At 50.8% G+C, this 13,654-nt stretch overlaps 1 protein-coding gene across 4 annotated transcripts in view; it reads right to left on the bottom strand.

Annotated features, from left to right (window-relative positions):
* The window catches only part of Clstn1 (calsyntenin 1), a 67,815-nt gene that overhangs the window by 34,007 nt on the left and 20,154 nt on the right, over nt 1-13,654 (bottom strand). For all 4 annotated transcript variants that reach the window (XM_075946233.1, XM_075946232.1, XM_075946234.1 and 1 more), the window contains exon 2: nt 1,306-1,428. In XM_075946233.1, coding sequence (XP_075802348.1) covers nt 1,306-1,428 — 123 coding nt within the window. The remainder of the gene's footprint in view (nt 1-1,305; nt 1,429-13,654) is intronic.

The following is a 13,654-nucleotide window of genomic DNA, read 5'->3' as shown; positions in this document are numbered from 1 at the left end:
ACACCTGCACTCATGTGCAGACAAAACACTCAGAAAGTTGAGGCAGGAGGACAACAAGTTTGATGCAAGCTTGCATTAATATATAGCAAAACCTGTCTCAAAATGTAATAAAAACAAGCCAGAAAGTGGGGCTGGAGAAATGGCTCTTCCACAGGACCTGAGTTTGGTTCCTAGCACCCACACTGCGGCTCACTCACAACCATCTCTAACTCCAGTTCCAGAGGCTTTGATGCCCTCTTCTGGTCTCCTTGGGTACTGCATGCACATGGTGTTCAGGCAAAACATCCATACACACAAAAGTAAAAGAGAAAAAAATGAACCCACTAAGCTGGGCATGGCAGTACATGCCTGTAAAAAACAAATACTGGGGCATGGTGGCACACACAATCCCTGCGCTCCGGATGCAGAGGCAGGAGGAGCTCTGTGAGTTTGAAGCCAGCCTGGTCTACAGAGCGAGTTCCAGGACGACAAGGTCTGTTACACAGAGAAACCCTGTCTTGAAAACAACCAAAGCAAAAGAAACAAATGGAGAATGTGCTCAGAATGCAATGTATGTTCCTTAAATAGCACAACACCATCCACGATTTTAAACCACAGAGAGAGGGGCTGGCGGAGGCCTCGGTGGCTAAGGGAACCTGCTGCTTCTGTAGACTTGGGTTTGATTCCCAGCATGCACAGCTCCAGTCCTAGTGGCTGTGATGCCCTCTTCTGACCACTGTGGGCACCAGGCATTCACACGGTACACACACACATATGCAGGCAAAACATTCAAACACATAAATAAATCTATAGGAAATCCTTTAATTAAATAAAATTTAAAGATTGAAAAAAGAAAGTAATCTAGGCTAAAAGAATTTCCCGATAAAGATGGCTCAAAGTTCCTTAAGTCTGTGTAGACGAAAGGAACAAGACCACGTGCCGTGAAGTGCCGCTGGCATTTGAGCACCCAGATGCAGGTGAAAACCAGGGTTGCGTCCAGGTCCCCGGGCCCCCACATCGACGCTATACTGAACAGTGCTCACATGGTCTGTGTGCTCCGTCTGGCTGCGCTTGTCTAGACGGTATCTGCCTATCTGCACAAAGCAGAGCACGTAACGATGCAATTATGCTAAGTATTTCCCCCTTCGACCGGCAGAACAGCTCTGCTCAGCTGCCCGACTGTTAGAGAGCATGTGGTGCCTGGAGCCACAAGCAGCTCTCAGCTACCGAAACCCTTCCCTTCCTGAAAGGTCCAGTCATCCAGGCAGATGGAAGCTGCTTCCTACCCAGGCCAAGCTTGCCACAGAGAACAGCTGGCCACCATACCTGCAAAACGCAGCGGTGAATCTTTATCCAGGGCGATGAGGGGAGGGTCCAGCAGCACTGTGTTGTCGTTCTCGGTGACTATCCCGTGGTAGGTGGGCTCGAGCCATGGCTTGTGCTTATTAACTGCATCGGGAGAAAAGGAGAAATCAGGTAAGAATAGGGCCGCAGCTCTAACCCTCAGCCGCCTTTGAGGACAAATGCCGGCTGGCTACACAGGCGTGTGCACACACGAGGAAAGGCCACCGGCAACCAGCACACAAATCAACAAGGTCAAAGGAGATGGAGCCTCTTGGAAAAAACAGGATGTCATTACTGGAAGAGGCCACATGAAATCTAGCCCAGATCACAGAGACAAAAATGGACTCCTTTGCGCCACAGGCTACTCCCGGGGCAGGAGCTCTGACGACGAGGATGACTCAGACAGGTCAGCAGAGCCACCCTCCTCCCCACGCAGCAGCAGGGATGGCTGCTGGCGCTGACAGAATCAGGAAAAGCTCACAATCTGCACGGGTCAGCCTTCTATCAAAGGGTTCATCAGACAGAGGGCAACTCTGCTGCGCAATGAGCTGGGCAGTTCACCCACTGGGAGACCCCAGGCTCTTCCCAGAAGCTTTTCACATAAACCGCACTGGGAAGGAAGCTGGGACACACCTGGGGGAGGTAAATGGCACTGAAAACCACTCACAAACTCCGACACTCTGTCATGTCTCAACACCCTCTAATCTTAGTGCCCCCCACTCCCCCAGGGCCATGGGACGTAGCCCAGGCTGGCCTCAAATTCAATCCTCCTACTCCTGCCTCCTAAATCGCTGGGCTCACAGCTGCACACGACCGAATCACACGCCAGTCTTTCATTCTACAATGCAAGCGGTTAGCTTGGCTTGCAGTTAATAGTAACATTTGATACGAACATGTATTAACACTGTTTTACTAATAAAATTATAGGCATAATAAAAATAAAATTGAATTTTTATTCCAGTATTTGAGTCCATAAAACTCTTAGGATATCACCTTGGTTTTTTCCAACACAACAGGAACATAAAATTATTAAGCAAAGCAAAATGCAGGGTGCCCGTCACATCCCAGCGGAGAGGCCTGGTGCCCATCACGTCCCAGCGGAGTAGACGGGCTGCCACCTTAATGGACAGGCTGCAGCTGAAAATGGTTAACAAGTTTCAGAGTAAGAAAATAACTCTGTGGAGATTAATTCCACCACCATCCCAGCATTCTAGCTTGATAATTCCAAACTTCTCAATTGCTCCTTTAAGCTGGCAGTATAATGAGAGATGGCCATTTCTAGAGACTGAACTTTTCAATAATTAATGAATGATATTTTTAATATTTCATCACATTCAATTTGCATTATGAAACATTTATAGAAACAAGTGACTGATGTTTCTGTAATCACCCTCTCTCCAAAACCACCAGAAGATTATGGGCTGTAAGTCCAGAACACATCAGCCACAACGCAGTCCTATACACTACGGGCTGTACGTCCAGGAACACGTCAGCCATGACACGGTCCTACACACTACAGGTTGTACGTCCAGGAACACGTCAGCCATGACAGTCCTACACACTGTGGGCTGTACATCCAGGAACACGTCAGCCATGACAGTCCTACACACTACGGGCTGTACGTCCAGGAACACGTCAGCCATGACACAGTCCTACACACTGTGGGCTGTACATCCAGGAACACGTCAGCCATGACACAGTCCTACACACTGTGGGCTGTACATCCAGGAACACGTCAGCCATGACAGTCCTACACACTACGGGCTGTACGTCCAGGAACACGTCAGCCATGACACAGTCCTACACACTGTGGGCTGTACATCCAGGAACACGTCAGCCATGACAGTCCTACACACTACGGGCTGTACGTCCAGGAACACGTCAGCCATGACAGTCCTACACACTGTGGGCTGTACATCCAGGAACACGTCAGCCCTGACACAGTCCTATACACTACGGGCTGTACGTCCAGGAACACGTCAGCCATGACACGGTCCTATACACTACGGGCTGTACGTCCAGGAACACGTCAGCCATGACAGTCCTACACACTGTGGGCTGTACATCCAGGAACACGTCAGCCCTGACACAGTCCTATACACTACGGGCTGTACGTCCAGGAACACGTCAGCCATGACACGGTCCTACACACTGTGGGCCGTACGTCCAGGAACACGTCAGCCATGACACAGTCCTACACACTGTGGGCCATACGTCTAGGAACACGTCAGCCCTGACACAGTCCTACACACTGTGGGCCATACGTCCAGGAACACGTCAGCCATGACAGTCCTACACACTGTGGGCCATACGTCCAGGAACACGTCAGCCATGACACAGTCCTACACACTGTGGGCTGTACATCCAGGAACACGTCAGCCATGACAGTCCTACACACTACGGGCTGTACGTCCAGGAACACGTCAGCCATGACACAGTCCTATACACTACGGGCTGTACGTCCAGGAACACGTCAGCCATGACACGGTCCTACACACTGTGGGCCGTACGTCCAGGAACACGTCAGCCATGACACAGTCCTACACACTGTGGGCCATACGTCTAGGAACACGTCAGCCCTGACACAGTCCTACACACTGTGGGCCATACGTCCAGGAACACGTCAGCCATGACAGTCCTACACACTGTGGGCCATACGTCCAGGAACACGTCAGCCATGACACAGTCCTACACACTGTGGGCTGTACATCCAGGAACACGTCAGCCATGACAGTCCTACACACTACGGGCTGTACGTCCAGGAACACGTCAGCCATGACACAGTCCTACACACTGTGGGCCATACGTCTAGGAACACGTCAGCCATGTCAATCCTACACCTCGCTCACTTCATTGCACTCCAGATCAGACCCAGCGACATCTCAAACAGCAAAACTGGCAATCAAAGCTGCAGGTGAGTGGAGGGGCTTTCTGGAGTTACTCTCAGATGAAAATGATTTGTGACTTCAGATTAAACCATTAGAAACTTGATTTAAAAGTCACTTTAAGGAGGCTGGAGAGATGATTCAGTTAAGGGCACTGGCTGCTCTTCCAGAGGACCTGGGTTCAATTCCCAGCACCCACATGGCAGCTAGCAACTATCTGTAACTCCAAGATCTGACACCCTCACACAGACAGACATGCAGGCAAAACACCAATGCACATAAAATAAAAATAAATCAATATGAGCAGTGAACCTCTAGGTTAACTTCAAGTATGAAAGTTTTGTTCCAGGCACATCCCAATTCTGTGGGCTAAAGAAGGCTGTTCTCCTGCCTCAATCGCAGAAGCAAGAGATGCTGGCAGGTTGGTTTCGGATTCACGGTGTGCTCGCTACAGGGCTCCTGCCGTCAACGACACACTGCACAGCTTTCTCGTCTACTTTCTATCCTTTATAAGTAGGAACTCTGATGTATGCTTCCTGCTTCCAAATACCTAGGCTGGTCACACTGTACACTTCAATCCAAGACAAACTGAATTATGGTCCATCAAAAGACGCCACAACCCTGGGATACTGCCACCAGGTGGCAGCAGGTGCTTGGGTGTTATGCTTGATTTTAAAAAATAAACTGTACATGAGAAAGCCACCAAAAATAAATAAAAGTTAAAACAAATAAACACCCTCTGGCCCAGCCCCTGGTCACTAAAGGAGAATCAGCAGCCCCCATGAAGATGACAGAGCTGGCAAGAGCAGCAAGACTTCCAGTCCCTAAAAGCTAGTGGTACAGGCCCACTTCTGCAAACTCAGGAGGCAGAGGACAGCAAGTTCAAGGTCAGTCAGCCTGGACTACACCGCGAGTTCCAGGCCAGCAAGGGCTACACAGTGAGATTTGTCAAAAATAAATAACAAATATTCATAATAAACAATGAAGTAAATTCTCTGATTCTCGTTCTCTCGAAAACACTGGGGTAGGAGAGGCTGGAGAGACCACTCAGCAGTTAGGAGAATTTCTCACTCTTGCAGAGGACCTGGGTTTGGTTCTCAGCACCACATGGTGGCTCACAACCATCCATAACTCCAGCTCCAGGGGACCGGACACCCTTTTCTGCCCTCTGTGTGGGCACCAGCACACACTTGGTGTGCAGAATACATGCAAGCGACACTCACACACAGTGTAAAATATGATTCAGAACAGTGATTCAGTACAGTTTGGATAGTGAGTGACCCCAAAGGTCCAGACGCTCTAACTTGCTCCCCGGCCTGAGGTGCTATTGGAAGGTGGTGGGACCTTTAGGAGATGGGACCAGATGGAAGGAAGGTAGGTCATTTGGGAGTGTGGCCAGGATAGTGGCCCCTCCCTCTCTCCCCTGCTCACTATTTTCTCTGTTTCCCATCCACTAAGTGATCAGCCTCCACTACACACTCCATGCAGTGGTGTACAGGTCTCCACAGGCCCAGAATGAGGAGCCAACTGATCACAGGCTGTGGGCTGACCATCAACACACCCTTCTTCGTGTACGGGGATTTTCTCATGCATTTTTCACAGCAACAGAAAGCTGACGGGAGGGCATCTGCATGGTTGCAAACTGGAAATGCAGAAGACGCATTCTCAGGGCTGGAGACTCACAATAACTCTCCAGTAAGAGCAGGAACTGCTCTTGCAGACCTGAGTTTAGCTCCCAACACTCTGTCAGGCTTACAACAGACCGAATTCCAGGTCCAGGGTGATCCTCTACCAGGGGCACCTGTGCTCATATGTGCATAGCCACATACAAACACACACATACACACAATTTAAATTAATAAAAATAAGCTGGGTGGTGGTGGTGCACACATTTCCCCAGCACTCATGAGGCAGAAGCAGGTGGATCTCTGAGTTCAAGGCCAGCTTGGTCTACAAATTGAGTTCCAGGACAGTCAGAGCCACACAGGAAAAACCCTGTCTCAAGAAAAAAAATAAAGGAAGAAAGGAAGGGAGGAAGGAAGGGAGGGAGGGAGGGAGGGAGGGAGGGAGGGAGGGAGGGAGGGAGGGAGGGAGGAAGAAATCCTCTGGTTGGCATGTTGTCCTCCGACCTCCACATGTACATTGTGGTGCGCGCGCGCCCCGATAATAATAAAATGTAAAAACAAAAGACACACTCTCAGACCGAGTTCTGTCTCCAATCATAAATTCTGCTCAGCTCAGACCATCTGTGGTCCTTCTAACCAGCTGAATGTCACAGGCCTTCAGCTTCTCAGAGCTATGTGTTTCCAGCAGTCTTTCATCTCTGTGCAGAAGGCAGGCTGCAGGGTACTGTGCTCTTGGGCAGAGCACAAACACGGAAATGCGTCTGCCTTCCAAAACTCTTCAGCCCTACTGACAGTGCCCTCGCAGTGCTGGTGAGCCAGCGCTGGGTGAGGGCAGCTTCACAATGAGGACCACATGCCAAGGCAGCTGCCGACGCCTACTCCCCTGCCAAAGGTCAAGTGAGAGCAAGCAAGATCTTCCCCTCCCGAGATACACAAGCCATTGCTTCTCAGAACTTACGAGCCAGAACCAGTCAAGAGTCAATCAAAAGCCTGAGGAACTGTAATTCCACCATGTAAGCTAGACATATAGACACGGAGATGCACACCTTTAATCCCAGCACTCGGAAGGCAGAGGCAAAGGCAGATGGATCTCTGTGGGTTTGAGGCCAGCCTGGTCTACAGAGGGAGTTCCTGCACAGTGAACTCTGGGATTAAAGGCACATGCCCCATGTCTGGCCAGCAGTTTAAAAAGAACAGGAGGGCAGAAAAGGCGGGAGGCCTGAACAAGAATCAGTGAGGTTACTGTGCAAATTCTGCTCTGCCTGGCAGAACTGCACGGGGTGGGGTGCGGGGCTAAAGGGGACTTTCTTTTTGCAGAGGTGGTTTGGGATCGGGGCCTCACACATGCTAGGCAAGCGCTGGCAGGGGATGAATGGACCACCTCACTTAGGTAACCGCCATAAACCTCTGAAGGCTGTAAGCATGATCAATGTCTCAGAAGAAGCAGTGAAGGCAGGACCAAACTTCTTAGGCCTCCTCCCAGGCTGGGGGACAAGTCCAGGACCATCCCCCGTCAAACTAGCAATTCCTCAAACTCCCATTAGCATAACTCATGCTAAAGAGAACCCCCAGATGCAAACCTTTAGCACAGTGGTTCTCAACCTGTGGGTCGCGACCCCACAGCAGCCTCAGATTTGATGTTTATGTTGCAATTTGTAACAGTAGCAAAACTACATACAGTTAAGAGGTGGAAAAGGAAAGAACTTTATGGTGTGTGTGGGGGGGGTGTCCCACAACATGAGGAGCTGCATTAGAGGAAGGTTGGGAACCACAGCTCTAGATTTATTCTTTCTACCCAACAAAGGAAGAGCGTGCCACACAGCGACGGTGCTAAGGGAAAGCTGAAGAACCTGGCACTGCTCCTCCTCAATCTACCCCCAGCTCCGGGCTCAGTAGATGCAGCCGCTCTCTTGGATTTCGTAAAATGCTTTCAAATTATTCAGTGATCCCCCCTCCCCCCTACTAAAACTAAACTAAAGCAGCTCGGTGCTTCCCGCTCTTGGCCTCTGTGGGCGCCGCACACACCTGGTGCACTTACACACACACAGGCAAAACATCCATAAAGTGAAAATAAATAAATGTGAAGGAGAAACAAGCTAGCTAATTAAATGTGCAGAGCTGGGCCTCCAGAATCTTCCCTGGGTAAGTCAGCCAGGGTTCGTCTCCAGCCAGTGTCAGAAGTCCTCTAGGGCAAACCCCAGTCCTCTTCCCTAGAGAGGCGACTTGGATCCACCTCATTAAGAAGAACAACATTTTCCACATTAAAACCACTGCACACTCTAAAACATCCAACCGCGTCATTTATGTGTGTTAAGCCGGTGTGAAATATAAAAATACACAGTGTTCCATGAATTCTGAAATCACACACATCAGCACTTGGTTTTCTTAGCAAATAGCACAGAGAAAGGGCTGGGAGGCGACTCCGTGAACAAAGCACTTGTCACGCAGGCATGGGGGATGGAGTTCAGGTCCCCAGCACCCAGATTAAAAGCAGGACAGCACCCACCTGCAACCCCAGCCCCGGAGGTGCAGACAAAGGATCCTTGGAGACTGGAGAATCCTTAGACTAGCGATCAGCGAGCTCCAGGTTCAGCGAGAGACGCACGCTGCCTCAATATACAGAGACGTGATTAAAGCCGGCAGCTGCTGCCAACCTCCGGCGCAAGTACTCGTGCGTGCACGCGCACACACACAGATGCTCCTACCACAGAAGCACCTGGGGTTAGAGGTGGAAGGCTCAGGAAGTCAAGGTCATTTCCAGCTCCTTGAAGCATTCAAGGGGAGGGGCGAGAAACACAGTTGTAATTTCTCAGTCTGTCTGTGAAAAGCACTAGCTTGTGACATGGCGTCGAAGAGGCCGGATTCTCTAGGAGGGTGATAGTGGATTTAAACACAGCACAGTCAGATCCGGCCCTGCAGGGGCTCAGGGGCTTGAAAGCTGTCAGCAGGGGTGGGATGACTATGACAGACTGGCTCGCGAGAAAGGACCAGGCAAGGGAGAGTGGGGAGCCTGGAGAGGAAGCAAGGCTAGCAGGAGAGGAGGCCCCAGGGCTTCTCCCACATAAACTGCAAAGGAGGGAGATGAGGGGAGAAGCCAGAAGCGCTATGCCTGGCCCTGCAGGCGAGGGAAGGCAATCCGCCAGGGCTGAGGGACAGGAGACTGGAAGCAGAGACACCGAAGATGAGACACAAGGAGCTACTTAAGCTGTGATGTCCAAGTCTCGGCTTCTGCAACACACAGCAGTGAGGGGCTGGGGAGATGGCTCAGTTGCCAAAGCACTTGCCTTGCAAGCGTGCAGACCCAAGTCCACTATGTAGACTAGGCTAGCCTAGAACACACTATGTAGAACAGGCTGGCCTAGAACACACAGAGTTCTGCCTGCCTCTACCTCCCAGATGCTGGGGTTAAAATCTTGTGCTACCACATCCGGCTTAACAAGTTTTCTTTTAATGCTTACAGTGTGGTGAGGATGTGGCTTTGGGCAAAGCATGAATCTATCCCAGGCGGCGGCAGCAGCAGTAGCAGTAGCAGCAGCAGCAGCGGCTGCCCATTAGCTCAATTTTCTACCACTGGGCCCTCCATAAAAGGTTATGTTTCACTTTCCAGTGCCTTCCTACGACATTCACACTGTTCTAGAACAAAAGCCATTGCAGTGACATTAACTGAAGATGTTATGTTTCCAATCTATTTTTCTCAGTATTAAATTCGTCCTAAAGCAGGGCAGGCAGCCACCCAAACCATCTGATTGAAGGTCTGTGTGGCTGTCTCCTGAGCATCCTACAAGGCTTGCAGTGTCCGGAGGGCTCATCGGTCTCATCAATGTGCTCCAGCAGGTGAGCCAGCACCCGGAGGCCAGCTGCAGCAGGCAGGGCATCTCTTCCGCTGCTCCAGCGGGAGCTGGACCCAAGCGCTGCACACAAGACAAAGGTCCATGTGCTCCTCTCTAGAAGCTGCCAAAGGTAACAGGAAGGAGTGCAGGGAAGGCCAACCTGAAGTGTTGAGGAAATCAGAAATCTCCCTCTGGATTTTGTTGTAGGCTGGGAAGGTCCAGGTAAAGGCGCCCCTGGGGTCACAGAAGTCCTTGTGTCCTGGACTGGGGACAGACTCGAGCAGAGATGCCGATGCCACATCCTAAGCTTCAGCATTTCTGGGAACAGAACAGGCTCTCACCTGAGTACGGAATACATAAAGGTACATAACTTGGCGCCTAATGTTTGCAGCTCACCTCCCAGCTGTCTGACTCAGGTGGGTGGGGCCAGTTTCCTCTGAGATTCCACAGTGACTGCTGACTTTGTGTACTGAGAACTGGTTTTGGGGGACTAAGCACAAGGATAGGAAAAAGAGTCAAGGGGGTTGGGGTTGAGGCAAAAACGCCCCTCTCAGGTGTTGCCTCTGGAGCCAGCAAAGGAGGGAAACTGGGAAACTCATTCCTGAAGCTGAAGGTAGAAGAGACCAAACCTCGGACAGCAAAGAGCCACACTGCTGTGAACCCCAGAGTGGCAGGAAAGGAGGCCGGCTCCTGACTGCAGCTTTGGCCAGACCTGGAGGAGGCTGAGGCCCTCAGACTGACCAGCTTTGGGGTTGGCTGGGCCCTTCTCCCCAGCAGAGAACCCATCACAATTGCTATCAGAGGAAGCTCAGGATCGGAGGTCACGTAGGGGAGAGTGGAAAGGTTCCTCGGCCTGAGTGGGTGTTTGTGCCTAGAAGCTCCCTCTGAGCACCCCCACCTGGGCAGGACCAATTGCTGCTTCTCCTTCACCGCTGGCAGCAGTCAGGGCCATCAGCTCCTTGTGTTGCTTTGGCCTCTCACCCTCAAGCATCTCGGGGATGACTGTTAATTCTGAGATATGATGCAGAAGCTCCCACAGGCAGAGCCATGCGGGCTGCAGCCGTCATCACTCTGCGGCTTTCTGCGCTTGCTGCTCCTGTGTGCTTTCCAGTGCAGACTGCGACCAGTCGGTATTTCCAAATCTCCCGACTGCGTCCTCAGAGCACACTTATCTGTCCCACCTTTCCATCTCCTCCTACCTCGCGCACAGGCCAGCCAGTCACATACTAATTTGACCGGATGCTAATGATGCTGATGAATTAAGGGATCTATCTGTAGAGAACTTCAACAAGTTCACACGAAAACACAAACCACAGCAAGGAATGTGTACTCCACAACCGGGTGGAGGAGCAGGGCCCTTCGAAAACCAGTTCATCTTGCATGTGTCTGGCTACTTTCATCAGACAGCCACACATATGAATCATTCAGACTATGTATGTCTATGCAGTTTTCTGTTGGGGGCCGCAGACCACCAGACCCTGAATTTCATGTAAACAACTTGTTTGCCTCTGCTCTGAGCACAAGACCCTGAGGGCAGGGGAGTGGGTGCTGATGGGTCAGCAGCTGAAAGATCCTGAGAGCTGGGGCGTGGCCAGAGGACTATATAAGCTGCCCCTGAACACAATAAAGGGGGCATCCTTGGGGATTCAAGGATGACCCATGACTCTGTCTCTCTCTGTATGTGTGTTTCAATATTGAGCCCCTGCCCTGTAGTGCAGGAGGAACACTACAGGCATTGTACGCGTAGCACAGGTGCTACAGGACCACAGTACACCTAGTAGCACAGATGTTACAGTTTTCTTTGTTTCTTTTTGAGGACAGGATCTCACTATGTAGCCTGATCTGGCCTGGAACTTACTCTGTAGACCAGGCTGGCTTCAAATTCACAGAGATCCTCCTGTCTCTGCCTCCCAAATGCTGGGATTAATGGTGTATGCCACTATGAGCAGCTTTCTTTTTAAGACTTTTTTTTTTGTATGAGTGTCTTACCTGCACATATGTATGTGTACCATGGGCCTGCCTGGTGCCCTCGAAGGTCAGAAAAGAGCATCAGCACCCCTGGAACTGGAGTTCTAGAAGATGGTGGTGAGCCACCTTGTGGGTACTAGAAACCCAATTCAGACTCTCTGCAAAAGCAGCTCGTAAGTGCTGAGCCGTCTCTCTAGCACCTACAGACGGTGTCCTACAGAACCGAATGCAGAATGCACAAGGAGCAGATTCCCGACGGTGACCACCCAGGAGCAGCTCGCTGTGCCGACTACAAACCCAGTCATTCCAAACCTGGAGCACTGGCAAGGAGTTCCTCCAATTTCCTCTTTTTAATGCTATCAGAAAGTACAGGCCAGGCTTGCCCTTTCCCACCTCTTTTATCATCACCACATTTGTCTTGGATTTAAATAGGGCAGGGCCCTGTCTTGAGTAGGTAACTCACAGTCCAGCGGCTTTTCCAGGTCCTGTGTTTTGAGTCTCCTGACCTTCATGCACAATGGGAAACTTTATCACAGCGGTTCCAAAAAGGCCACACAGTATTGAAAACCTGCTGACATTCATTATCAATGCAAAATCCTTCCCAGCTGCTTCCTTAAGTACTGTCAAAGGCTGGTTACAATCACCTCTAAATCCATAAATCCTGGCCAGAACACCAGGGTTCTGTGCTCGCTCCTGGTTTCTTCTCCTTTGCTATTTATGTTCCTGTGCAGCAAATGACAGCAAGACTGCCGCCCTGACAATCCTGGATGATTTACAAAATAAATGCTAAGGCTCTGAAGATAAACAGAAAAGAAGCTGCCTACATATTCAGCCACCGGGTCTCCCAGGAAGCTTGTTTATTTTTACTGGAAAGAACAGAATGTAACAATGAGACACTTGACTCCCAGGTAGGGGACCCTGAAGAAGAAAAGAACTCGTTTTGCCTGAGTTGTTCTGGCTGTTCTAAATCCCAGGACACCAAGCTATGCCATCGCTCTCCTGAAGGGAATTACGGTGCTCACAAAGATGGATTTGTACTAGACAGAGATGGGCCCACTTGATAGGTGGTTTCTGCGCCTTCAGAGGAGACCAGGAACTGTAGGCGCCAGCGACAGGATTCACATGCACAGGCTCTCCGGATGCTTCTCTTCTGAGGGTCTCAGGAAGTCAGGCCAGCAGCAGCAGCTACAACGGGCTTAGGACAAGCACGGCCGAGCTCGGACCTGAGCCCCTGAACGTGCGATGAGGCTGTCCCTTATAAGCCAGCACTAAGAACAGGATGGGAGCTGGGGACTGGCCAAAGAGAGGCCGGGAAGACTTGCCACGAGTTAGTAGCCTCCTGGAAAGGGCACCGAATCAGGAGAATCAGACCACCTCCAGCCACCTTTCAAAGGCTCTGTCCTCACTGGGCTCTCTCTAACCCATTTGTCAAATGGGAGCCAGAATGAATGAATGCAATGTGCGGTGATTAATCAGCCAATCAGAGGGAGGGTCACAGGCAGCAAGATGAATGGAATGGAGGAAGGACAAAGGCTTGCACCAGAACAAAGCATCACACTGAGAAGTTGAGCCAGGCAAGGGCTAGCGGGTCACACCAGCACTGTCCTTGTGTAGAGACCTCCACTGAGCCCTCAGCCTGAAAGGCAACATCCACACCACTGGAGGCAGCCAGAGAGAAAGAAACCAGGCTAGTTGATGGAAACCTGAGAATCCAAGTCACATGAAGAACAGCTGAGAGAACGGAGGATGCTTGGCTTGGAGATGTCAAAAGCTGACCTGCTGGGGAAGTGAAGGGCAAGGGCTCCCTTTGCGGCATCTGCCAGAGCTGGAGATGGCTCAGGGGTACTTGATGCTCTTGCAGAGGACCTGAGTTCAGTATCCAGTAGCCACATAAGGCAGCTCACAACTGCCTGTAACTTCAGCCCTTTAGGATCCAATGCCCTCTTCTGGACTCTTCCAGCACCTTAATGTACGTGGTACACACACACACACACAGACAGACATTAATAAAGATTAAAAAATA

This window comes from Microtus pennsylvanicus, chromosome 13, assembly GCF_037038515.1.
Source record: "Microtus pennsylvanicus isolate mMicPen1 chromosome 13, mMicPen1.hap1, whole genome shotgun sequence".
Taxonomy (NCBI): Eukaryota; Metazoa; Chordata; class Mammalia; order Rodentia; family Cricetidae; genus Microtus; species Microtus pennsylvanicus.
The sequence above is the reverse complement of the archived record's forward strand: the minus strand, read 5'-3'. Positions and strand labels throughout refer to the sequence as shown.